At 38.1% G+C, this 25102-nt stretch overlaps 10 protein-coding genes across 10 annotated transcripts; 2 read left to right on the top strand and 8 right to left on the bottom strand. All coding sequences in view use genetic code 12, as the record gives it.

Moving 5' to 3' along the window:
* Positions 1 to 224: 224 nt before the first annotated feature.
* On the bottom strand, positions 225 to 1352 carry MP65 (putative family 17 glucosidase; the record flags this gene model as incomplete). Its single annotated transcript, XM_051816340.1, has 1 exon — positions 225 to 1352. One exon carries the CDS (start codon positions 1350 to 1352, stop codon positions 225 to 227), a length of 1128 nt encoding a protein of 375 aa, XP_051670306.1.
* Positions 1353 to 4307: 2955 nt separating this feature from the next.
* Positions 4308 to 6308, bottom strand: CWC22 (U2-type spliceosomal complex subunit; the record flags this gene model as incomplete). Its single annotated transcript, XM_051816339.1, has 1 exon — positions 4308 to 6308. The coding sequence occupies one exon, from the start codon at positions 6306 to 6308 to the stop codon at positions 4308 to 4310; it is 2001 nt and encodes a 666-aa protein (XP_051670305.1).
* A 153-nt stretch (positions 6309 to 6461) lies between these two features.
* Positions 6462 to 9167, top strand: CANMA_004096 (uncharacterized protein; the record flags this gene model as incomplete). The annotated part of the gene is made up of 1 exon (XM_051816338.1): positions 6462 to 9167. One exon carries the CDS (start codon positions 6462 to 6464, stop codon positions 9165 to 9167), a length of 2706 nt encoding a protein of 901 aa, XP_051670304.1.
* A 130-nt stretch (positions 9168 to 9297) lies between these two features.
* On the top strand, positions 9298 to 10191 carry CANMA_004095 (putative pantetheine-phosphate adenylyltransferase; the record flags this gene model as incomplete). The annotated part of the gene is made up of 1 exon (XM_051816337.1): positions 9298 to 10191. One exon carries the CDS (start codon positions 9298 to 9300, stop codon positions 10189 to 10191), a length of 894 nt encoding a protein of 297 aa, XP_051670303.1.
* Positions 10192 to 10269: 78 nt separating this feature from the next.
* Positions 10270 to 14388, bottom strand: CANMA_004094 (ubiquitin-specific protease; the record flags this gene model as incomplete). Its single annotated transcript, XM_051816336.1, has 1 exon — positions 10270 to 14388. The coding sequence occupies one exon, from the start codon at positions 14386 to 14388 to the stop codon at positions 10270 to 10272; it is 4119 nt and encodes a 1372-aa protein (XP_051670302.1).
* A 1342-nt stretch (positions 14389 to 15730) lies between these two features.
* Positions 15731 to 16891, bottom strand: CANMA_004093 (uncharacterized protein; the record flags this gene model as incomplete). Its single annotated transcript, XM_051816333.1, has 1 exon — positions 15731 to 16891. One exon carries the CDS (start codon positions 16889 to 16891, stop codon positions 15731 to 15733), a length of 1161 nt encoding a protein of 386 aa, XP_051670301.1.
* Positions 16892 to 17902: 1011 nt separating this feature from the next.
* Positions 17903 to 19537, bottom strand: CANMA_004092 (ubiquitin-specific protease; the record flags this gene model as incomplete). The annotated part of the gene is made up of 1 exon (XM_051816332.1): positions 17903 to 19537. One exon carries the CDS (start codon positions 19535 to 19537, stop codon positions 17903 to 17905), a length of 1635 nt encoding a protein of 544 aa, XP_051670300.1.
* Positions 19538 to 20096: 559 nt separating this feature from the next.
* Positions 20097 to 22877, bottom strand: CANMA_004091 (uncharacterized protein; the record flags this gene model as incomplete). Its single annotated transcript, XM_051816331.1, has 1 exon — positions 20097 to 22877. One exon carries the CDS (start codon positions 22875 to 22877, stop codon positions 20097 to 20099), a length of 2781 nt encoding a protein of 926 aa, XP_051670299.1.
* Positions 22878 to 23033: 156 nt separating this feature from the next.
* CANMA_004090 (uncharacterized protein) lies at positions 23034 to 23801 on the bottom strand (the record flags this gene model as incomplete). Its single annotated transcript, XM_051816330.1, has 1 exon — positions 23034 to 23801. The coding sequence occupies one exon, from the start codon at positions 23799 to 23801 to the stop codon at positions 23034 to 23036; it is 768 nt and encodes a 255-aa protein (XP_051670298.1).
* A 469-nt stretch (positions 23802 to 24270) lies between these two features.
* Positions 24271 to 24606, bottom strand: CYC1 (cytochrome c; the record flags this gene model as incomplete). The annotated part of the gene is made up of 1 exon (XM_051816329.1): positions 24271 to 24606. The coding sequence occupies one exon, from the start codon at positions 24604 to 24606 to the stop codon at positions 24271 to 24273; it is 336 nt and encodes a 111-aa protein (XP_051670297.1).
* Between the last annotated feature and the right edge of the window lie 496 nt (positions 24607 to 25102).

The following is a 25102-nucleotide window of genomic DNA, read 5'->3' as shown; positions in this document are numbered from 1 at the left end:
CAGGAATTTCAAAGAATCAAAAGTTGGCAAACCACAACGGAATGCATCAAGCTTCAAAAATTATTTCTCTTCACTTCCATCTATCTCTTTCTTCACTTTTTGGACTTCAACGCTGGGGGGTATAAAATTGAAAGGCAAGCACAAATATAAAAAACGGTAAAAAAAGGTAACATGTAACAAAAAAGAACACTAGAATAAGATTATCATCTTTTCAAAAGATTTCTCTAGTTTGACAAGAAACCCCAGTATTTTTCAGCGTTGTAAGCACCATCAGACTTCCACAAGTCATTGAAAGCAGTAAACAAAATAGAAGCTGATCCACAAGTGTCCTTGATTGATTGGATAGCAGATTCTTGGTTTTGTTTTGATGGAATAGCCTTGTTGTTGGAGTCACCCTTTGATGGCCAACCAGTTTCAGTGATCAAGACGTTCTTGCTGTTACCACAGGCACTAGAGACTCTTTGGATTTGAGACAAGACCCATTCACCAGCTTGGTCAGCAGAGTAACCACCATCAAAGAAACAGTGAGCATTGACAGCAATGTAGTCGGAGTAGTCACACAATTCTGGGTTGTTGATAACAGCAATAAAAGTATCAACAGAAACAACTGAACCAGTGTATCCAGCTGACTTCAAAGCAGACTTGGCTTCGTTGACATAAGACTTGATTTGAGAAGTGGAAGCTTCACCAGAGTTGACCAATTCGTTACCAACGGAAACAGTGTGAATGTCAGACCATGAACCGTGGGCCTTGACAGCATCAGAAATAGTTTGAACACCATCGGAAATAGCAGAGACATCATAGATACCAGCAAAGATCTTTTGGCCTGATGATTTAGCTTGCAAGACTTGAGCAACTTGGTCACAGTCAACACCGTACAATCTAATAATGTCGAATCCACTCAATTCAGCAACTTCAGAAGAAATTTGCGATGAAGTTTTACAGTTACCATTGTCGGCGTAAGGAGTGTAAGTGACACCCTTGGCACCACCAGAACCAACGTTTGATGAGGATTGGGAAGATGATGAGGAGTCAGAACCTGATGCTGACGAAGATGAGGAGTCGTTGTCATCTGATGAAGATGAAGCAGAGACAGTGGTAGTTGGTTGGTTTTGAGGAGCATCAGTGACTTGACTAGCTGAAGATGCTGGAGTCTCGGCTGAAACTGGAGTGAAAGTAGTAGTAGAGTCACCTGAACCCAAAGTGACAACAACAACATTGGTTTGAGTAACAACGTGAACAGCTCTCTTTTCTTCATTGTGCTTATGGTGTTGGTGTTGTTGGTTGATGGCTAAAGGAGCAGCCAAGGCTTGAGCTAATAAAGCAGTAGAAACGATAGTCTTGTACAACATTTCTTTTGGTAAAATATAGATTTAGATAAAATGAGTGTCTAGTACTAGTAGCGTGTAATGTAAAATTAACGAAAGTTTGTATTAGTTGGATATGAAAGGGTTAATCTCGACTTCTAAAGGATTATGAAAGGAACGACTGATAGAAGTTATAGATTTGGTTGTGGTAGAGTAAGAAAGAAGAAGAAGAAGAAGAAGAAGAAAGAAAAATTTTTATTTTGAAAATGAATTGGTGAAATTCTTTAGACATTTTATCTTGTTGATAAATTGAATTGAAGTCAAAAGGAGATTTCCATCCAATTGGGTGGGTAAATAAAAAATAAAAAATAAAAAATAAAAAATAAAATAAAAATAAAACGCCGACAATATTAATTGTAACAATAACAATAAATAAATAACTTGTATTGTGTTTTATTATGCTCTATTGCTTAAATGGTCAAAAACTGGTGTTATATATTGATGTATGGATGTTAGCTAATGTTTACTATTTAACTAAACAAAGTTAAAATACATAATTTATTATTCTCTTGTTTTGTGTAATTCATTGTATTACTCAATTGTTAGGACTAACAAGAAACAAATTGTAAACAAAAAATTTCATCAAAACAAAAGGAGAATTAGGACAAATAAAAAGGGCCTAGAACAAATTCAATTGAATTCAATTGAGTTAGAGGAATAGATCAGCAACCATGATCCAATGCAAGCAGATCACAATCTCGTTTCTGGACAGTAGAATACCGAACTGAAGCTCCAATTTGGTTGTTGCTTTTTCTTTTTCTATTGAAATTATCGATAACTCCTTTTACAAGCAGGTATGTATATATCGCCTGACATTTCGAAAGCACGTGCACTGCTGTCTCTGTAAGTAAGTAAAGTACTCTTACCACTGGAGGGAGTAAAGGAAGTCACCTCCGCCAATGTTCTGATCAGATGCATGTTCGTTTACAACAGTCTTACAAGACGCGTCTTTCTACAAGAGCTCATCCCTGCTTCACAACAGAACGTGGTGTTCAGAGCTCATCTTAATACCAGAGAAAACAACAAAGGGATGATTATTGAAGTTTCAAGTCGTTACGAATCGAGTCGACTGCATTAACGAAAACGAGAACGAAAACGAAAACGAAAACGAAAGACAAAGGACATGGGCAGGGGCATGGGCAGGGGCAGGGATGGTATATACATATTACGCGAGGAAAAAAAAAATTCTGTTGCTGAGTGGGTGTTTAGTACCACTTTTACTTAGTTTTCGATAGTCCCCCCTTACTTTACCGTATTTGTTGTCTGGTGTTACTGTGTTTGTAACAAACTACACACGGGGAGGGGGGGCAACGAGGGGGGGCGAAGGAGACAGCAAAATAACAACAAAGAAGAAGAAAAAATACACGTGCTGTTTGTGAAACAACAACCAACGAAGGAAAGAAAGAAAAAAAATGGTGTTAGTTCTACATACAACTACAACTTCTTGTGTGTTTTGTGTATTGTTTACATTTGGTTAGCAAAAGAATTTTTAAACGAGAAAAATCTTTTCATAATATTACTTTTGACCATGGGTACACGTCCTTTTCTCTTCTTCTTTAGAAGCTTTTTAAGCTTTTCACCCAAGAAATAAGAAGATGATATATAAATATATATATATATACATATAATATTCATCTGGAACCAGCAAAAAGGGTAGACACTAATGGTAATAAAAATTGGTTCGTTACCAGTATGGGAATACTCAACCAGTAGACATCATATACGCACCACCAATAGGTTTCTCTTTCAGTTATATACAATGCTACTTTGGATGTTCATGAGCCTCCTATTCAAATTTCAATTGATTTGATGTATTGAATGATGCACCGCCTCTTAAAATTCAAAGGCGATTTTACCATAACCCTTGACGGATGTCTCATCTCGTACAGACAGGCACAACTTCATTGGTTTTTTTTTTCTTTCTTTTCTTTTAGTTTTCGTAATGTCTGCTTCGTAAGTGCATTTCATTCTATATACACACACCCTCTCAATTTAGCAAAGTGAAGAGAGATACTTTGGTGAAGTTAACAGCTACATCAGTTGGGGTTACCGCTCAACTTTAGGAAAAATATTTTTACAATGTCTCTCTCTCTCTCTCTCTCTCTCTCTCTCTCTGATCTATATTCATTGTAAATCTTTATTGGTTGCATTGTTATTGTTTTTGTTGTCGAGGCTGATCTCTATTGTTCTATGGGCAACCTTTTGTGTTGAATTGCCAGAAAACAATAAGCCATTAATGCAATAATGCACCTTTAAACTGTTTTTTGGTTCATTTAGCAAAGAGCACACATATATACAGCCAATGGCTTTCGATGGCCATGGCCTTTACTAGTGTTCGTACTAGATTGCAACACCTTTATTATTGGTGTATTGCAGATAAAATAGAGCCTGTTGCAGCCAGTCAGAACAAAGTTTCAAAGGTCTTTAAAGAACTAATCATAGCAAAGATTTTTATAGTGAGTTCTTTTTTGTCAAAACAATTCTTGGTATTATTTCTATTTCCGTGAAATCTAGATTTTGTAGAAGTTTCAGTTCTATTTCAAGTCTCATCTATACAACAACTACAAGCTACAGATAAATAAAGTTGTGTGTTGTGGATTACAATACTGTTGCTAGTTTTGTGTTTAATTAGGTGCATATGCTTTTTCCTGTAACAATAAAAGAAGAAATGAAATGTGTGTGTTCTCATTGAGATTGAGACAACCTCAAACTAAAATCATCACACCTCAAAGGTACTAGGGCAAAGAGTGTGAAAGATGTAAGCAAACTGAATTATTGTCTTTGATTCGTCTGATGTATTGCCTGCCAAAATTCAAAATTATTTTGTAAAGAAAATAAGCAAAAATGTTTTAACAAACCTATCTTCATTGTGTAAAACATTACCAATTATGTGGCCATTATATCAACTACCTCTGTGATCTACATACTGTATACAGCGTGTTAGTTCATTTGGTTAAATATATCACTCAATTTGGGCTTATCTTCATCATCATCTTCTGAGTCAGATACCGAGCGTCTCCGCTTTGTCAGTCTTAAATTGAAACCACCACCGCCACCATCACCATCACCATCACCATCATTATTCTTCTCATCTTGTTCAGCATACTTTCCATTGCCCTTTGCAATTGTGTCTTCATTGCTTGGTGAACGGTTAAATGAATCTCGACTGGGCGTGCGACTTGGACTTCTGGAATAGCTGCGACTGCGGCTGCGCGAATAACTACGTGAACTGCTCCCACTACGTGAGTAACTGCGCGAGTAGCTGCGTGAATAACTCAGACCTGAACTTGATCCCCGACTCAAACTGCCACTTCTTCTCCTACCTCTACCTCTCGTTGACGTCAGTGGTGGCAAATTATTCAACACCTTGCGCATCTCATCCGTTAAAACACCCAAGCCAATAGCAGTGAAAAAGTTTATTGAAAATCGTAAATGGTCCGCATCATCTTCATCAACATCAACCACGGGAAATACGCCATTCAACCCGCGCTTTACAAATGAGTCGTCAATCAATCTGGCCTTGATCTCATTCACACCTATCTCCTCCACCATTTCTTGGAAAATAAATTTAAGTAAGATTCTTTTTGCAGGGTTGGTGTCTTCTTGAGTGATGCGCACTTCATTCCAGGCAGTGTCTAATGCAACAACATCTGATGCAAACAAGTGGCCGAAAAATTTACCAATGTTTCTCAACGCATTGGCTTCAAAGTTGTCGATTATAGAATAATAATGCTTGAACAAAGAAATGAAGTTATTTTGCCAATGATGATTCTTAGCGCAGAGGATCTCACCAATGACGCCAAAATATTTCGAGTATGTTTTCTCCTGCGAACAACACTTGATAATCATGTCGCATAGCGTTTTCGAATCTTGATGTTGCAATTGAGAACGTTGATGGCTCAATTTGAGAAGCTTGTGAACTGCTTCCTCTGATGACATTGAGGACATAACTGTCAAGTAAACTTGTTTTTGATATTGAAGGAGGTCCGATTGTGTCATATCGGACACCACTTCTGGTTTTGCCACGGCGGTAGCAACAGCAGCGGTAGCTTCCTTTGCATCTGGCTCCTCTTTTACTTGGCCATCTCCATCATCTCCATCATCATCATCATTATCATCGGCATGAAGAATCTCTTGTCGTAGTGCATCATATTCTGTCTCGTGTTTCTCAAACTCCTTATCATGACGATAGATATTTAGATAATCTCTAGCAGACAATTCCTCATGCAAATCGACCACGTGTGTCTGTTTATCGTCATCATCAACTAGATCCAATTGTTTGTCAATCATGGGAATAGATTTGAATTGCAGCTGACCAAGTCTCAATACAAACTTGATGGAATTTTGCGATCTCAGACTCAACTTCTCTTGATCATTGTCTTGTAACAAATCCTTGATTCTATTTAAAATTAACGTTGTGGGAACTCGTGATTTCAAAATCAAGAATCGGCCGACAACTTTGAAGATCTCGGTACACATTTCGACATCACCGTTAGTCACTGGTGTTTCCAATAATAGCTGTATAATTTGAAGTAGTGTAACTTCATTGACAACTTGATGTATCGTCAAATAACTCAAAAATTGTAACGAAGATTTACATAGTTGAAAATCGTTGCTAGTGTATGCCAATTTGAATTGTAATATAACTCGACCTGAAATGAGTTTGCCAATTGAACGAATTTTAGAATTAAGCACATCAGTTAATGAAGCATACAATGGTGATTTATGAGGGTTGTGTAGTTGGTGTTGCATGATTGAGCGAACTAGGATACCTCGGCCTCGTTTGATGTTGAGGGTGAATAGTTGAACGACGGATGTTTGTATGTTGGAGGCGGTTAAGTTATCAATGATCTTATCGATGGCTCGCTTCAACTCAATCCAATTCTTGCGCTGCACTTCACCAGTGGTTCCAGTGACATTAGTGACACTTTTATCACTCATTGTTAAGATGTAGTTGTTGATGCTGTGGTGGTTTTAAAGTTTGGAGGTTTTCGTTCGATGAGGGTGCGGCTTTTTGTCGCTATTTTTTTCTATGAAATATCCACATCCTCATCTTTCCTTACTACACCTACGACATTACACTCTCCATTCACAATGAAGAAGGTCAAGCAAGGAGTGGTCAAACATGTTAGTCAGCTACTACATGTCCCTCGGTCAGAGACTAATGAAGCTCGAATAAAGATCAATATACGCAAGAAGTTGAACGATATAATGGAAAATAATGGCGAGATGATTAGGTACAACAAACGGTTTGTCGAAAGAACTCAAAAGCTGGCTAGAGACGAAAAGATTCTCTTGAGGTCACTACATACATTGAAACGATCATACGACTCAATCACGTTTCTCAATAAAGAAGGAAAGCCGTTCAGTGTGGATAAGCTACGAGTTGGTGATCTAAAATTCAGAAATGAGCAGTCACGAGTCATATTTGACAATGTAATGAGGATAAAAGACATGACCAAGAAGCAAGTTAATCGCGGATTGGCATTGACGTTGCTAGGGACGAACCAAAAGCAGTTGGATGACCCTTATTTTGTCACAAAGAATGTTGTTGATCTCCTAGCATATGACCAAGATGCTAAGCGTGCCAACTACTTGTGTCGCATCAGTCCTAAAAATGCAATAGTGGCAATGAACACGATAATGGAATGGCATTTTGATAGAAAGGATCAAAAAAGTGGCATCAAGTCGTTTAATGAACGACGAGATTTTGGTGTTCCCTGTGATTCATATACGTTTCTTAAATTTTTTGATGGAGTGGCAAAGACGAGCGAGTGGGGCAAAGTGACGGATGTTATGTGTGACCGAATGATTGAAACTTTTAAATCTTCGAGACTAAATTTCCAAGAAGATGCGAAAATGACGACGTCGATCTTTAATGCCTGCTTGAGTATTTTGGTCAAAAACTTTGCCTTTCGGCAAGTGAAAGCATGGCTGTTTTTTGATGAATTAATTGAAAATGAGGAAATGGGTATCAAGGGGATAAACCCTGATGCCCAGACTTTCACCATTCTTTTGCAAGGGCTTCGTAAATATTCCGACCATGGGAAATCAATGATTTTGGCAGATACAAAGCTTTCAAGCCATGCACGTATTGTCAAACTTTTGGACTTGGAAGCAGGACATATCAAAACTGCTGACATCATTTTTCATAAAGTCAAAAGTGTTGCCCAGCCCCCAGTACCAAGCTTGAATCCAGAACAAGACAAAAAAAATATTGCAAAGTGGCGTAAGACAAGACTAGACATTGATTTCCCGGTAATTACTACCTATGTTAGCAGTTTCTGTAGCCGTGATTCTGCGACTGGTCTTGATTTGGGAAGTGGCTCTCATTACTTGTATAATGAAAAGGCATTGGAAATTCTCCGCAGTGTCTCGTCTGAAGTCGAAGCTATCTTGACCTTTTTAGGGCAAAGTGACAACAAGCCCAATGAACCGATAACTAGCTCATCAAAGGTAAAAGAATACACTGATTTGAGGGTCAGATTAGCTGTTAATGGTGCAAAGAATATTGAGCTTGACTATGTTTCCAAAATAGATGAACTAATACCAGCAAATGTCGTGAAGGAGCTCAATCTGCCAATTAACCCCCAGGTCTATATTCCATATCTTGATAAATTCAAGTCATATCCGGAACCGTTGATTGACTTCCGACGCGACTGGTCGTATGTTGAAAAAACTTCCACCAGAAACAAAAAGTCGAAAGGAGAATTGGATCGAGAAGAACGATATCGATATTCAATAAATGCTTATATTTTGAACCAAGTGTTTGATAGTCTTATCAATATGGGCAAGTTTAAGCAGTTTGTACAAGCATTTTGGTATGCAATGATCCAATGGGGTGGAATGAGATTATATACTGCCGATTTGAAAAAGTATAATGTTTTGGACAACTTTTTGAGCAAGGTGAAAGTTCGCAATCATCAAGATGCCCGAGTTCCGACAATTATAGACGATGTCATGTTCAATTCGTTCATTTATAAAGTGGCAGAGCACGGAAGACAAAACGGCTCAACGAGGACCAATATGATTTTGGAGATGTTTACTGCTTTGACATTGTCCAAGTATCGCGTGGGTAGTATCGAAGTGAATCCAAAGCACATTGATCATATTTGCTCGACATTGATCAAGGATTTGCATTACTACAACGATTCAATAAAAAAGAAGCAGTATAGTTCGAAGCCCCATATAACGCAGACTCAGTTGAATGAGTTTCTCAAAAACCTCAACGTCTTTGGCCAAGTGCATGCCGCGTATATGAACAAATCGAATCTTGTCGTGGCGTCGAATGCGTTTTATCAATTCATGGATAAGGTGAATAAAACGTTGTATTCTGCCAACTGGGTAGGATATGATCGTGAAGAAAACAAGTTGCGCATCTACAAGTTATTAATTAGGGCTAATATCAGATACTATAAACCAAAGTTTATGGTGTTCAAGACTGATCCAAAAACCTATTGCGTTTCTATTGAAACTGCGATCAAGGAGGCATTGAAGTTGATGAGCAACATTGATAATTTAAATGAGCAAGACTTGAAGTTGAGAAATTTTTTAAAGAAATTGTCAAACTTGAAGGTGAATGAGTTAGATAAGGATCAGTATGAAGCATTTATTAAGGAGATTTATCAGTTGATCGATGTTGATGAGAAGAGCCCAAGGGCATCATATGACAAGAAAAGGTCTCATGGAGCTGCTATTGAAACCTATAGCAAAGATTTAAATCGTGACACGCCGGAATCGACTTCTTCGGATACTGCTGATGCTACTCCTCCTCGTATTACAGAGATGGCTCAGATCTGAAATCGGATGCTACCAACTTCAACTGATTACACAAAATGCATATCAAAAAAATTGTGCCACCCATTGGTGAATAATGCCAAACCACTTTTGTATATAGTGCATAGTTATAGTTGCAACTAATCACACTCAAATGCCCAATCCTGTAATATTCATAGACGATCCAATAGCAAAAGACTACTCTCCATTAATTGAAAAGGTCTTGTCAATAGTCAATGGTGTTGATAGATTAGATGTTGTTATTCAGCAGGAGATTACAAATGTCACTCATCTAAATGAGATCCTATACTATTATTACAATCATGTGAGGACTAAAATTGAGGGATTACCCTTGTTTGACTATACTTTCTCAATAAACATTATATTCAACATATCGCATACAAAGTTGCTTGAATTGTCATCACAGTGGAATCATGCCTTTATTGCCCAACAAGAACAAGAGATATTCACAAACATTCCTCTAGCTCATACGGCAATCGAAGCCGAATTAGCCCCCTCAAACTATCCGTCTAAATGCAACAAAGTCATCAAGCAGTTTCATACTACTGCTGTCGGTGGCACGTTTGACCATTTGCACGATGGACACAAGATTCTTTTATCAATGGCATATTTCCTCACGTCAAAGCGTTTGATTATTGGAATCACGGGTCTGGAATTGTTAAAGAATAAGAAATTTAGTGAAGTACTTGAATCATTTAGTCAACGGCAAAACTCCGTGGTGCAATTTCTCAATTTGATCATGGATGAAGTAGTCCATTATGAGATTTTCCAAATCAACGATATTTGTGGACCAACGGGGTACATTAGAGACATCGATGGGTTGGTCATTAGCCATGAAACTATATCCGGTGGTGAATTTGTCAACAAGTATCGTCGCGAGCATGGGTTTAGGGAATTAGATTTGACGGCAATAAAAGTCATTGGTGATGCGGAATCGAATGCTGAGAATGCGTGGAAGGGCAAGATCAGTTCGACTGATATACGTAAACGAGAAATGGGGAGACGGAAGATGCAGAGCCTGAATTAAGTTGTTAGAATGTTTAGATGTATGAAAAGCAGACTGTGTTTATATAAAAAAAAAAAGAATAAAAATTGAGTAGGATACCTATCTTATAGAGATTCCCTTTTCGTATGGATTTTGACGCTTGGGATTGCGGTCAATATGATCAAGGGCCAAATTAGCTCTTCCATTGCCTATCTTGTCAAACAATATCAACCCAGAATCAGTATCATCAATGTACAGCCCTTTGTCGTTGGCATCCGCCAAGGCAAATTTGATCTTGTCAAATGCTTGCTGGCCCAATCCCAATTTCCTCCGTAATCTCTCCTTTGTTTCGCTGTAAAGCTCGTCAGAAAAAAGAATGACAATAAATGGTATACCATGATAGTTTGTACTTTGTTTATGGAAATGGAAAGCTGGAATGAGGTTGAGATTTTTTGAAGCTTCGCGAGCTCTAACAAATTCATCCCTAATCACATCGTCTTTTATCTCCTCGAGGTCAATAGCTTCTCCATCACCAGTGAATCTCTTGATAATATCATGGTCAACTAGAACTTCGACCTCAGCTGGGAATATACCGCAATATATGTCATCCTCCTCGTGGAGCAGCTGCACGGGAGTATCAAATCGAAGTATTTCTGAAAATTTATGGTTGGCTCCCGACCAGCACAAAAGATGCTTCAAATCATTTTCAGGGACTTCCACCTTGTGCAATAACTTATTAATAAGATCCGTCAAAGTGCCACGCTTTGGAACTAACAATTCAAACTCTTGGTATTGTAGTAAATTGCTGAGCCAAAACACCTTAAACAGTTTTAAATTCTCATACTCCTTCATCTTGATGTTCAACACTTCATACTCAATGTCAAACATTTGGCTCACTGAAGCGTTTCTAGGGAAAACCTGCGACAAAAAGTGACTCGTCTTTAAAGGATAACGGGTGCCTTGGTTACCGATAACAAAAAGCTTCAAATATTCGGGGTCACATTTAATGATACCGGCAATGGCTTCTGCCAAGTCTTGGTAGCTATAGGTTGAAGAAATCCACAAATCAAAGCTCTTGCTCAACTTCTTGACTTCTTCGATTTCCTTCATGGTCGTTTCGTCATTATACTGGCCATTCAAATCCTTTCGCTCTCTGTTTGAGTTTAATTCACCATTCTCAGTATCTTCTCCTCCTTCTTCATCGATGTAATCTGAATCTTCGTCTGATTCGTTGGCATTGTAAGGTTTTACCCTAATGTGTACACGAGTAGCAAGAAACTTGTAATATTCCTTTACATTTTTAAATTGCTTATCACCTGCTAGTTCACTAGAGTTGGTAACCTGTGCGACAATGATATCACCAGTGCTCAACTCCTGTTGCTCAAAGACCTGTTTGACATCGAGCTTTTCGCAGCGTTGTGGTGTTAACTCTTCATACAACTCAAAATCGACATCCTCTTTAAATCCCAACAAGTCTCTAATAGGCTCGATAACTGACGAAAGTGAATCACTAGTAGATACTGTAATATGTGACAAAGACCTTGCTTGCTGTGATACAGGGTCAAAATATTTGATAAAGATTGTAATATAACCTGAGTGCTTTTCCGTGATGGGGAATTTCATGTCCTCTGTAACTTCATGACCTACCGATTGTATCTTCGCAAATGTTTCATCAAATTTAAAGTCTGCCGGGTCTATCCTTTTTTCAACATCCGTCAACTTGTTTATATTGTTGATATCCTTGTTTAGCTCTTCCACATAGAAAACCATTTGATCATACTTTCTATTAAAGACTTTGGAATAAAAATTCACAACCGTTAAGTCCTTTAATTTTACATCCACAAGCTCGTCTAATCTGTTGGTATGGTTGTTTCGGTGGCACACAACACCTAATCTGAATAAACTCTTATCCTCATAGCCCAACAGCTCACCTATTTGGTCGACAAGATCCGTAAATGGACTGTCCTTGCGAATTCTAAACAGTTTTGCATCAGCTTCAGTCCCAGCAAGATTTTCATCGTAGTACGTTTCAACGGTTGGATCTAAGGCTAAATCAAATCCAGTATGATTGTTGATTGTGTCAATTGTTATAGCCTTGGCAGTTGTGTAATACAAGGCCTCTTGTCTTTCCTTTTCAAGTCTTAACCGCTCTTCCCACTCTTTTTGAATCTGGTTGGCGATGTCAGGCGAAATAACTGCATTTATTGCTTCTTCGTCTGAAGGTAAAACATCATCCAATTCTGATTCTCGATAATAGACCAACATATATGCGGACGTGACTCTCCTGATCAAGTGTTCTTGTTGTTCCAATCTCGACATGGTGGCCAACTGCTCTCTACTCAATTCTGGAGCTCCAAAGTTCTCCTTAAACACCTGCGACTTGGACACTTTCCATACTTTGTCGTCATCAAATCTCAACCATGTATCATCTCTAGCATTGGGCTTGATCATGGCATAATAGTGGCCATTAGATATTGTACCTTGATGAACTAAAACTCCATGCAACTTATAATTCCAATTTTGATTTTTAACATCGGCAGGTAAATCTTCATCCAAATACGGTTTCAAATCAATCTTGTCAGGAAACTCATAAAAGTCATCAATCTTGACCAAATCATCAACCATAAAGTCATACTCAAACCTTTTCAATTGCAAATGCAAAACTTGTGGGAAGGACTCAAATACAACCCCCTTTTTGGCATCTTGATAGCCATACTCATCACCGGCTTGATATTTGTTCTCTCCATCCAACATCTCTATTTCAATATAATTTTTGAAAGACTGTTCTAAGTTTTGACATCCCTTAACATTTAACTGGATATCCCAAAAATCTTCCACTCGTGATGATTCATAAGGGACATTGACACACTTGATATACGACTTCATCTTTCCAACAAAAATATCGTTTAATCCATTTTCAATTCCAGTCCCCTTCATGGCAGTTTCCAACTTGTCCATCAAAATACGATTCAATTCCTGTACATCATGCTGGGTGAATGCGTCTGAAGAGTCCCAACCAAAAGATTTGGTCAAATCCAGGGTAGCCACGGGGTCATTTGACTTTGACAATTGGTAGAATATACGCTGCAATGCATATGCAACTGAAGCATTCTTTTTCAAGTTTGTAGGTATCTGATAAACTAGTTTTCTGAATATCTTTGTTGTGAAGTAACTTTGCAATAGGGAATTGAGGTAGCAAGTGGCTCCCTGGTTAGTTAATCCAACATATCCAGCTTTGGTTTTGGAATTGTAGTCAACCAAGGAATTCCATAAAGTTCCAGTTGCAGAATCGTCAATCACTCTGACAAACGCTGTGATATTCATTCGATTATTTTCCAATATGGGATATTGTGATGGTTGACTTTTGAAGTTCTTGCTTGACATTAAGGATCTCAACTCAATCAATGAGCTGAATCCCCAATCAGCATCACTTTTGCTGAACCTATGTGAACTCTGATTTGGAAAATGGGCATCTGGGTGATCAGGGTTCCACAAATCTAGTCCAAATTGAGCGCAAACGTACCAATCTTCATCCAATGCCTTGCCAGTAGCCTCATCAATAGGTGGATGTGGTTCTATATAGATGGAGATAAAATTGTTGTTTCCATTGCCCTTGGGGAAAAGTAAAATATTCCAGTTGAAATTGCCACATTTGAAAGTTGGAGACCTGACCTTGTCCTGTTTCAGAAGCAGCGTCCAGTCTTTTATCTCCCACACAAAATGATTCGAGTCTCCAACAGGGTAATCCTCAATTGGTTTCATCAACTTTGTTGCGAGTGCATCGAAATCATTGGCAAGTGGATACGTCTTTTGTAGCCCATTTTGTTGTTGACCACGCAGATTTGCTGCCGAGGCTACATTGTTTATCTGATGGTTATTCGTTAAATTGGGATTAGCTTCATTTGCTAACTCAACAACGTTTCCATCATCATCCACTATTTGAACATTATCTCCCAATTCACCCAAAGCATCTTGTTCAATGATCTCTTCATCGTCCTCGTCTTCATCTTCATCGTCATCTTCTTCTATGCCTGCGTTGATATCAACTATCTCAGGACTAGATACCATTTCAAGATCATTGACGTCATCGTCGTAGAGCCCTGGTTTTTGATGTTGGGGGTTGACATGCACTTGTTGCGGTGCATCCTCGGTACCATTGCTAGCAACCGACTCTTCTGCATATATCTTGTCTTCGTTGTACGTCCTCTTTTTGGTATTTGTATCTTGATTCAGCACCATTGTGAGATAAAGTAATGTATGAAACGTGCCTGTACTAAAAACACTATGTCTTGGATCTTTATAATGTAAAATGTTTTGTAATGTTGGAAATTGAAGAATGCCCTCAAGACCCTGCTATTGATTGATGGTTACCTAACTCTTGTTGAGGTTGCCTTGCCCTTGAATCACGTCAATTTAAAAAGTTCCCTCCCCTAACAAAGAAACTAATTTGCCCGCAGGAAAAATGGCTGTATGAAAATAAACTGATCAATAAACCCTATATGTGGTTAAAGGTATATGCTGTTGGATAGTTGTAGTTACTTTGGAAACAATATTCTAGTGGTAAATGTCCAATTGAATGCTTCCTGGTATGATAAAGAATAAAATCTAATGAAATGAGTGGCATTTATTTATTTCTTAAAATCAGAAACAAAAAAAAAAGAAAATGTATGATCCCTCTTGTTCTTATTTATTGTTTATATTCTCCCATTTTTTGAAATGTAATACTTTTAATACACTACAACAATTATAGAAGAATCACCTACAGACAACAGCTACATATAAATGCCGGAATGATAGAAAATGCTTTAGAAGCAGTCAAGACCCCACTTATTGCATTCAATTAGGGTTCTTTGTTGATTTGGGTTTTGTTGGCCACCCACCTCCAACGTATCCCTCGTTTTGCCACATATACACTACCTCGTCATTATTGCTCTCAATTTTGAACACACCGTGAAAGCACATGGTATATATTGGCAGATTTGGATAAGCCTATAGATACCAATATCTCTACCACTATGAATTGTGTAAACCATCACTGTTGATTATGAAAACACGTATAAACTTTCGGTGGCGATAGTAAATGTCGGAGATAATTTGTTATCGATCTTTTATGTACTAGGTCCCACGACTTCTCCATGTGACACAAAACTTGTACTCTTGCATCCATCTTTCTCTGAAATAAAAAATGTCACTACAGCTTTACCTTGAAAGACCAATAGAGTCTAATTAAACACTTACTTTTCAAGAATGTTCAGATGGGCGGCTGTTGAGCACTCCCGGCCGTTTATGAGTCCTGATTCCTAACTTGACTCACGATGGTCTACACATGCGCCACAGTTGTTCTAAGAACGCGACTTTTTTGACTTGCAAATACACGACCATCTTTTATCTGGCATATGAAAGACAACTTGCAACATATTCTAACTGCGGTTTCTCGGTGCATCCATTAGATTATTTGCACAAGCAATATTTTCTGCTCTTTTTCCGACATGGAAAAGATTGTACTCTCACATAGAGCCTCACAAAAACGGTACATTTTTAAATTTACTACATCAACCTACTAAAACCTAGACATGGTATCCTACGAGCTTATCCGATTTACTTGGTAGAAAACTTGTGCAGCAGAGCCTTGATTCAAAACAGACCTTTGGGGCTCCGATTCAGTACCGTTGCAGTAAACGCTAGCACTGTAAGAGTAACCGCTAGATTTTCCTGTAACCAGCGTGTAATGATCCGCCAATGTCTTGACACTGTTATAGTCGGCATAGTCCCCCTCGCTTAATTGGTCAAATTGGTAAACAAAATTGCCCTGGTCCACCAACTTCTGACTATATTGTGACTGGCTGCCAATCTCAATCAAGTCAGCGATTCCGGCAAATAACAAATGAACATACTTTAGACTGTTGTTCCAACCACCATCGGAGTTCATAAATATGTTTGACGAATTAGTTGCAAGAGCGGCGGTAGCCTTTTTATTAGCCAAGTCTAAGTAAGTGTCGTTATTTGTAAACTTGTGCAAATATGCATAAGAAGAAATAGCAGTACCCACTGTATACGACAATTTTCCCTTGTTAATATTGCCACTGTTTTCATCTAATCCGTCGTAGTAGAACCCATCCAGCGGATTTGTTAGCTTTGCTTCCATCCATGCGAGGCACTGTTCGGCAAAATCGAGCAATTTCTGATCCTGGTTGTATTTGTATAAACGAACAGCAGCTAAAGCTGCCTCGGTAGTCGATATTGATGCCACATACGTTTTTCCTGTCTGCCATATAATGCCACCTATACTTGACCACTGTCCTTGGATCAAATCTACCAAATGTTCTGCCGACGTTAAATATTTGTCGTCTTTTGTCACATCATATGCCGCCAACAAAGCCCATACAATCTGCGCATTATCATCAGTATATGATTCTCCTTGATTTAGTTGAGCATTGAACCATCCACTTGGGCTTTGGTACTTGTATAATTCAGTTAAAATCTTTTGCGTCGTATTAGCATCCCCCGAGTCAAAAAATGCCTTTCCAACAACTGCCAAATCCCAAACAGCAGTATTACTAAAATTTGAATTACAATTGGGATCATTCAAGTTGAACGCTTGATGGTCTTCATTCCAAAATAAATCCCATGTCGAGTTAAGAACAGACTTGTAGGCATCACCTGCATTGAACAGGTTGGTACGAATTTGTAAAGGAAAACAAAAGGCTGTATTTAAAACCAAAAATAAAGACAAAAAATGCATTCAGCTATGATTATAGAAAATCAGTTCAGCATCGAAAACTGTTCCATGTTAGAATGAGGTCCAAATATGTGTATTTAAGTACTACTCGCCGTGGCGACCTTCAACCATTCCAGCATTGCTATTGACATGACATCACTCATTGGACGTTTCCTATTGTTGTCGGATATTTGCGCTATTTTGATTGTTTTCAGGAAATGATTCGAGACTTGAACTGACAACTGCTTTTTTGTTTATTTAAGCTCTGGGGTGGCCTTCTGTTGACACAAACGGCTTGGGTTTTAAAGCAACTCGAAAGGAGTAAAATACGCGGAAATTGCGTTTTGTGCCAGAAATATGTGTAAACCTTTTGCATCAAAACAATGCAGGGTTGTCTTTCCTGTTTTAGAAGTTATAATAAACAATGCAACGATACCGTTCTGAGAAACAATGCACTATGGAAAAACTCGTGCTAAGGAACAATAAGACAGTGTGGGCAGCATTACTAGGCACACAATGTTTGATTATCCATTTTTGCTCAAAATTTCATGTTGAACGAGGCAGTGACAAACAAGCAGTTACTTGCTGACTGAAAGGAGTCAAATAAAAATGCATTGGCACAATTAAGTTCACTGCTATCTATCAGTTTTTAGTGTGATATTTCTCTCCAAACAATACCAAAACTTCGACACAAGCAAATATTCATTCTTCTTGTGGTTACAACGTCAACAGTTCAGTTACAGGCAAATTTCCATTTTTACACGCACAAAAAACAATTTGCCTAATTAGTAAATTGATTTTGTGTCATATACTCCAGACAATTGAATTTTGCACATTCAAGCAGAAACCAAACTATTCTGCTACGAATAGCTATCTCCTTCCTAGATTATTTATAGAATAACCAGTTTAGCACTTACATTAGTTGTTTTTTTTGTGAAACAAGAAGACAAGAATCTAAAGTTTTGGTCCACGACACGACTATTATCAAGAGAAACCAATTACATTCCTTTGTTTTAGTATGGAGGGATTATCAAATTATGTATTGTGAATTATATAATATAATAAATATGCATTGGAGTTGACCACATCACTCTGGTCAACAATGGAAACAACACTATCATCGAACTTGAGCCATTGGCCCTGTGCATTCTTTGTATAGACGACGTAATGACCAGTGTTTACCGAGCCAATGTGGCAAATCACCGAAAATAGCTCAAACACTGTATCCTTTGCCGAACCTTGATCCACGCAATAAGGTGCAATGTTTAAATAAAGTGGAACTTTGACTGGAGTCTCCACCTTAGATGACGTGTCATTTATGATGTTGTGGTTAAACCTTTTCAATTGGATTGATAGCACCGGTGGTATGCTTTTCAACTTTAGAGTCTTTGTAGCTTGCGATTTGGCCGAGCACTGCTTGCAAGAGATCATGGCTTCTAGCTTCTCCTCCAGTGTGAACAAATCCAAACAGTCGTACAAATCGATGTTTTCCTTCTTTTTCAAATGGTTAATCTCCAACGATAAATCAATCATGGGGTCGACTGTTTCGGTTACACCTTTGCACGAATTGCATTTGACACAACTTTGAAGTTCAAACGAGAATGTAGAATGAGTGATGCAAGTGCATGTTTCTTCCATAGGCGCATCGTCATTCATCTGTGTTTGAATTCTCGTGTGGTCTTGGTGAAATTCGTTCAAAATAAATTGCCAGAATTCGTGTGCATCTTGCTCTTGGAATCCGGCCAAGGACTTTTGCTTGTACCAAGCAGTAGTTAATAAATTTGTAATTCCAAAACCTTCGTTTGTGCTCAGCGTAAATAGCTCTTTGAAGATTAAATCAATGCTGCATGTTATACATGCATTTTGTTCACCAATAGTGTCGCTAATATCTTGATCATGAAGGTATTTGCAATTGAAGTAGTGGAAATCGTTGTTGAAAAACTGGCTTTTGATAATAGGATTATGCACAAAGGTTTGTAAAGTCGAACTCATGAAACAAGTAGCTCCCAAGTTGACAAATCCTTTGAGACCTTGAGCAGCAAGTTTGTTGGGGCTCGTGTAATTGTCAGGGATGTTCTCTTGATCTCCCCTGTTAACTTCAGTAATCCCCATTGCTTCTAGTCTCAACTTTTCTAGCTCGGAATGGTTGATATACGAATTGCATTTGAAGCAATACAACAAGCCCAAATTCAGGTCAATGGCAAACATATGCAGGGTGCCCTTATAATGCAATTGTGAATGTTCTGCACATCCAACATGGGGGCACTGTAAGCATATCATGACTTGACCAAAGTTGGACACCTCACACTCAGTACATTTTAAACTCGATAGCTTTTTAGAAAGTACTTTATCGTGACTGATCACCGTGCCGTCCTTTTTAGACTTGTAAACAACCGGCTCATATATAGGTTCGGAGATCATAACTGCCTGTCGATAAGTGTCAAATACAGTCTCCCTTGCGCGAGAATCCAAGACTTGATCTAAATGTATGCATGACTCTATCGACTCAAAGTTATCGGGTTGAAAGCACGGAAGTTGCTTCGATGTGCATTTATCCTCCTTGATTCCATTAGATAGTGCAAAAGAATCATTATGGAATCCACTTTTGATATTCCTGCCATTTACTAGTTCAAGCTTTTGAGGTACAGGGGTCGTTTTTCGTGATGACATTATTCGTTGTAACAAAATGCAAAAATAGAAAATATGAATGAGTTGAAAAAAAAAAGAAAGTTGGAATCAAACGGAAAAACAATGCAAAATGGGTTGGTATAGATGGAGTGAAGTTTTAATAAACTCCTAGGTAGTGCCGAAACAAGAACAAAAATAATGTGTTGTGATAGGGATATGGAAACTGCGTTGTTTGAATTATTTGGTACCTTAATCGGAGACTCATTATATCCCAACTTTGATCTGGGTTTCTTTTTTTTCTTTTTTTTCTTGTTCATCTTGCAACAATGGATTCCTCTTGTGCCACTTATTCCATTTTAAGTTTCAAGCTTGCTGTCTTTTCGAGGGCATTGTGGCCATTGCAAAAGTTGTTAAGCTGGGTTTCTACCGTCTTGGGATAAACGCAAGGAGGGTAAATATGCATGAGCTGCAATCTCTCTTCCATCTATAAATATAATGTCAACAGCGTTGTCCTTTAATCGACGCCTCATTTCTCAATCAGTCTACGACAGAACTTTACTTAGTAATCATTTATCCTATATAGATACATAGCGAGCTGACCTCATTTCTTGAACAATATTGCTGACAAGATATTACCGGGAATTTTGGGAACCTCATCAAACATGTTATTAGCAAAATTAATTTCAGACAACTCCATTCCAACACCCGAAATCATTTCAAAGTCAAATGATTTAAAGTAATTACTACTCAAATCTAAAAACTTCAAATTCGAAGGTGGGGCAGTAAACGATACCGAAAACTCTGTTTCCCGGAGCTGATTTTCAATCAAGCTGCACGACATCAACTTTGGTGGAAACGCAGCAACAAATTTGGATATTTTGCACCTATTCAACTCCAAGTGACGCAAGTTTGTTGGTAATCGAAATCCTTCTGCTGTAACCTCCTTGAAGTTGTTGTCATTTGCGATTAAGGTCCGTAATTCATCAGGCATACCAAGCTCGGAAATCCGTGTGAGTTCATTTTCACTGATTTCCAACCATTCCAAGTTTGTCAAACTGAATAGACTAACTTCGGCAATCACGTTATTCTTGGCATTAATTGAGGTTGTAGACAGTGGGAAATCTTCGGCGTTCAACTTGGACAAGTTATTGTGAGAAACATCGATGTCTTGTAATTCTGTAAAGTTTCTCAAGTCAAGTCTTGTCAACTTGTTTCTCGAAAGATTGATGGTTCTTAAACTTCTGTTGACTTCTTTATAGTCGACTTCAACAAAATTACACTCCTTCATGCTTAATTGCAACAACTGGGGTGGTACTCTAAATTCCTGCCACTTGAACTCTTTGCATCCATCAAGAATTAATTTTGTTAGGCCATGGCCAACTAAAGACACAACTGGAGTATTCGTCACATTGAGGTAATTAGTCTGAGGACTCAACGTAACACCCTCAAGCTTTGCGTTATCAGATAGAATTACATCCTGTGCTGACACATCCTGCAAAGCAACATCTCCAAACAACCTATTTGAAGCAATTCTAACCGCTTTCAACTTCAACTTGGGCAAAACCAAAGCAAAATCATTTGCTTCCAAATTGACAACTTCCAACAAAGGAGGAAATGCAGAAACTTTAATCCCCTTCAATGAAATCCCAATCAATTTAAGTACTTTTAAACTATGAGGAAACTTGAATTTGCTCATATCAATGAAGCAATTAGTTACTTCCAACTTGAGTAGGGACTTGCAACACTCAATCTTCTCGTGCAAATCCTTCACTTCGCAGTTCTCGACTCGAAATCTTTGCAACTTGTTGAAAATACAAGTTTTGGAACTCCATTTCCCGTTGATAACAGTCAAAATTCTTAAAGTGTCGGGAAATGCTGAAGCCTGTGAGCTGATACAACAATCAACCAACTCCAACTTCTTTAACAATACCGGAAAGGTTAGAACTTTTGTATTTGCAAAAGTCAAATTCAGCAAGCTCAAGGTGGACAAATGAGTGAACCGCTTAAAGTTAAAGTTTGCCACTACTGGTGACTCTAATCTCAACTTTTCCAATTCCAAGAAACCTTTAGGAAATTTCTCAGAGCGATTGTTGAAAGGTCCTCCACCACTGATACTTAATTGCTTAAGATTTTTGTTTAGGTTGAACCTGCTAAAGTTTACCCCACCAACATTGTGTAATGTTATTTCTTGAATTGATACTGGCAAAAGAGCAAAATCTGCAAGGCTCATTCCGTTGGCAACGACTAACTTTTCCAACATCAGTGGGAGCTTTATTGATATGTCCTCGGGTGACCCAAATACGTAGCCATTGCCATATTGATGCAATCCAACAAATAATCCCAATGATTTCACTTTTTGATAAAAGACGTCATTCTCAACTAGCAAATTGAACAACACCTTCATCTGATTGACATAAGATGCCAGGATTCTTATGTATATTGAACCAATGCGTGACTTCAATTTGGTATCGTTGTACTTAAAATATTTCAACAATTGAAGCAAAATATTACATCCTTTGTTGTTCAAAATCAAATCAATAAATAGATCCTTTTTGTTCATGCCTTCTTTTAAATATGCATTTAAAATTTTATCAGGGTTTATGATTCTCGTGTTGATGTAAATGGCGTGTTCACCTGTCAATCCAGGAACAACACCGTCATCAAACCTCATAGCCTTTGCTAGTTCGATCTCTCTCTTGAAGTTGTTTACTCCAAAAAACTGATCATAATCGTTATTTATCCAAAAGTTGACTTGGTTCTTTTGAGACTCATCTCCAATAGGACTATTAGCCAATAACGGTGAATAACAATGTGGCACTGTATTGCTTGACAATTTAAACTGTCTCACATTGGTTTCCATACTCAACGTTTTGCTGACTGGATTAAACTTGTTTTCATCTACCCTAGTAACGGAATTTATGAAACCTCCTTGTTTGCTCTTGAGAGACTGTACATCTTTGAAGTTGGTGGTGTAGCATTTATATGGAGGTAGAGAAGCTGCCAACTCCGAGGGCGAGGTAGGTTCTATATTGACGAAAGCTGGCTCGTTTTCCTTTCTGGGATAGTTGATGGCTGATTCAGTGTAATCATCTATTTTGTTATTCTCTGTATCTTTCATACTCCCCTTTACACTGTTGATAGTAACCCCTTCGGTATGAAAGACGGTTTTTTCAAGTCCACTGCTTTTCACATTAACAATGCCCTTTTCTATTTCATCATCTTCTAGATGATATCCCAAGTTGATTGAAGCTAATCTAACTGAAACATCGTCACCACTCTGTAAATTTAATGGTTTTGAACTGGATTTTGTAGATATTCTACTCACTGCACTTTCAACTTCGGTGATTACGTCACTAACTTGTGCTTTCACGATAGATGTCATTATATTAGAAACTGAGGGGAGCAAATGTTGGTCAGTTGGTATTCCTTTTTTCTCATAAAGTGTGTAAAATGTGTTGCAAAAATTGTATGTGTATTCTCTAAAATGTTATGTAAAAGACTAAGGATAGTGTCGTGACTAAGTTTGTGTCGCGGATTTTTAATCATAAAAGTCATCATCATCGTCGTCGTCGTCGTTGTCGCCTTTGCCTCTAACTGATTTCTTTGCGAAACGTAATGACCTCGCCTGCTGCGAATCTTCGTCCTCATCGTTGATTATAAGCCTTTTGTCACTATCACCCACCGCGTGAAGGTCGACTAAAATCCTCTCTATATCCTTCAATGTCGTAGCGTTTCCACCCATTTGAGTCAACGTCACATACTGCTTTAATACATTCCCATCTTTGTATACTATAAGGGTAGGACAATTAGACTCGGGATAATTCTCAATGCACCTTTGAGCTGGTATATCACAGACTTTTAGTTCTGGAAATTTTCTAGCAACTTCGGTCAATAGCGACCCCAATAGCCTGCTTTGTAAACTTGATTGGAGGGACAAATGAACCAATACGGTAGTTCCTTTTGGCGCTTTAGTAACTTCATCTTCATACTCATTTTTGCTAATTGGCAAGACCAGCCCGTATTTTTTCTTCTCCGACAACTTCTTTATCTCATTCATTCGCTTTTGTTTGTAGAAATTGAGAAACTCTTCATCCTCTTTGTCCTCTAGTGCATCTAGTTCATCTATATCCTTATTTTCTAGCCTATTTTCATGTTGCTTCCTAACTGCTTCTTCCAATGCCTCCTCCAATTGGGCGGAAGGGGAGGGTGGCTTTTCTGGGATAATCCCATGGTCACGAAGAATATCATTCCATTCAGTATCCTCGTCGGGATTGACCTCAACTGGTATCTTTGTATTGTTATTCATTGCTCTGGGGCGAAGAAGGAAATGGATTCGGGTGGATCTGGTTGGAAAAAAAAAAAATTTAAAATGAAGCAGGAGTTTGATTTTTCCGCGCCGATCTCTTTGATGTAACAAAATGCCGAGATGAGAGTTACCTGTCAATAACACTCAACTGGAGAAGGCTACTACTCAAACTGGAAGAGAACAATTGAATCCTTAAACAAACTGCTCAATGCTAACAAAAAAGCCTGGTTCTTTTATTTATATCAAAATTATATACAGTGGAACAAAAAAAACAGATTGAAATTAGCAACAAATGGATTAATGTCTTCCAAAAGCAACAATCTCTCGCAACTCATTATAAATCTTTTTTAAACATTCTATCAATGGATGTGGGTGGCAATAAATACATTCAAATATCTGAGGTGTAAAACAGACAATTCTCTAATTTCAAAAGGAGAAGAAACAAAACAAAGGTTTTAAACGAAAAGCTTTAACCAGAAGTAGCTTTCTCCAAGTAAGTGACCAAATCGTTTCTGTCCTTTGGTTTCTTCAAACCTCCGAAAGCCATCTTGGTACCTGGGATATACTTCTTTGGGTTTTCCAAGTAGTCAGACATGGTTTGTTCACTCCAAACAACACCCTTCTTCTTGTTGGCGTCAGTATAACTGTAACCTTCAGCTTGACCTGATTTTCTACCAAAGACACCGTGCAAGTTTGGACCAACTTTGTTTGGACCACCTTTTTCAACAGTGTGGCATTGCAAACATCTGGTTTTGAACAAAGTAGCACCTTTCTTTTCTGAACCTTTTTCAAATGGAGCTGGCATGGTTTGATTATAATAATTGAGGAGGAAAAGTAGCTATGGCAAAAATAAAATAAAAACTATCTCTTAAAAAAAAAGAAGGGAGCTTGGGAATGAAATTCTTTTTTGGATGGTCAATTGTTTGCTTTTATACGATTTTTCAAAGAGAGAATGCTTTACAGTTTGTTTATTTCAAACTGCAAAACTTTTATTGGTTGAAAAAAAAATTTTTTTTCTTTTTTCTTTTCTTACAGTAGTGGAACAAAACAGAACACTATGCATGATGTATTAAATGCAACGCAAAAAAACATTGGAACCTTCTAGCAGTGCCCGTGTTTCAGTGCATGTTTGCGGTGCTTTATCCCAGTAAGAGTACAGTGGAACCTTCTACTGAGTGATACAATTGTCGCGCTGTAGTCAATAAAAACTCTCTTGGGAAGCATTTCACGAAAGAGCACTAAACTCATCGTCGTTTGACAATAACTAAAGAGTTAATCCGCTATAGTCACAACGGCTGGCG

This window comes from Candida margitis (genome assembly GCF_024628925.1).
Source record: "Candida margitis strain CBS 14175 chromosome Unknown scaffold54, whole genome shotgun sequence".
NCBI lineage: Eukaryota > Fungi > Ascomycota > Pichiomycetes > Serinales > Debaryomycetaceae > Lodderomyces > Lodderomyces margitis.
Note: the sequence above shows the minus strand (reverse complement) of the source record. Positions and strands in the feature narration are given on the sequence as shown.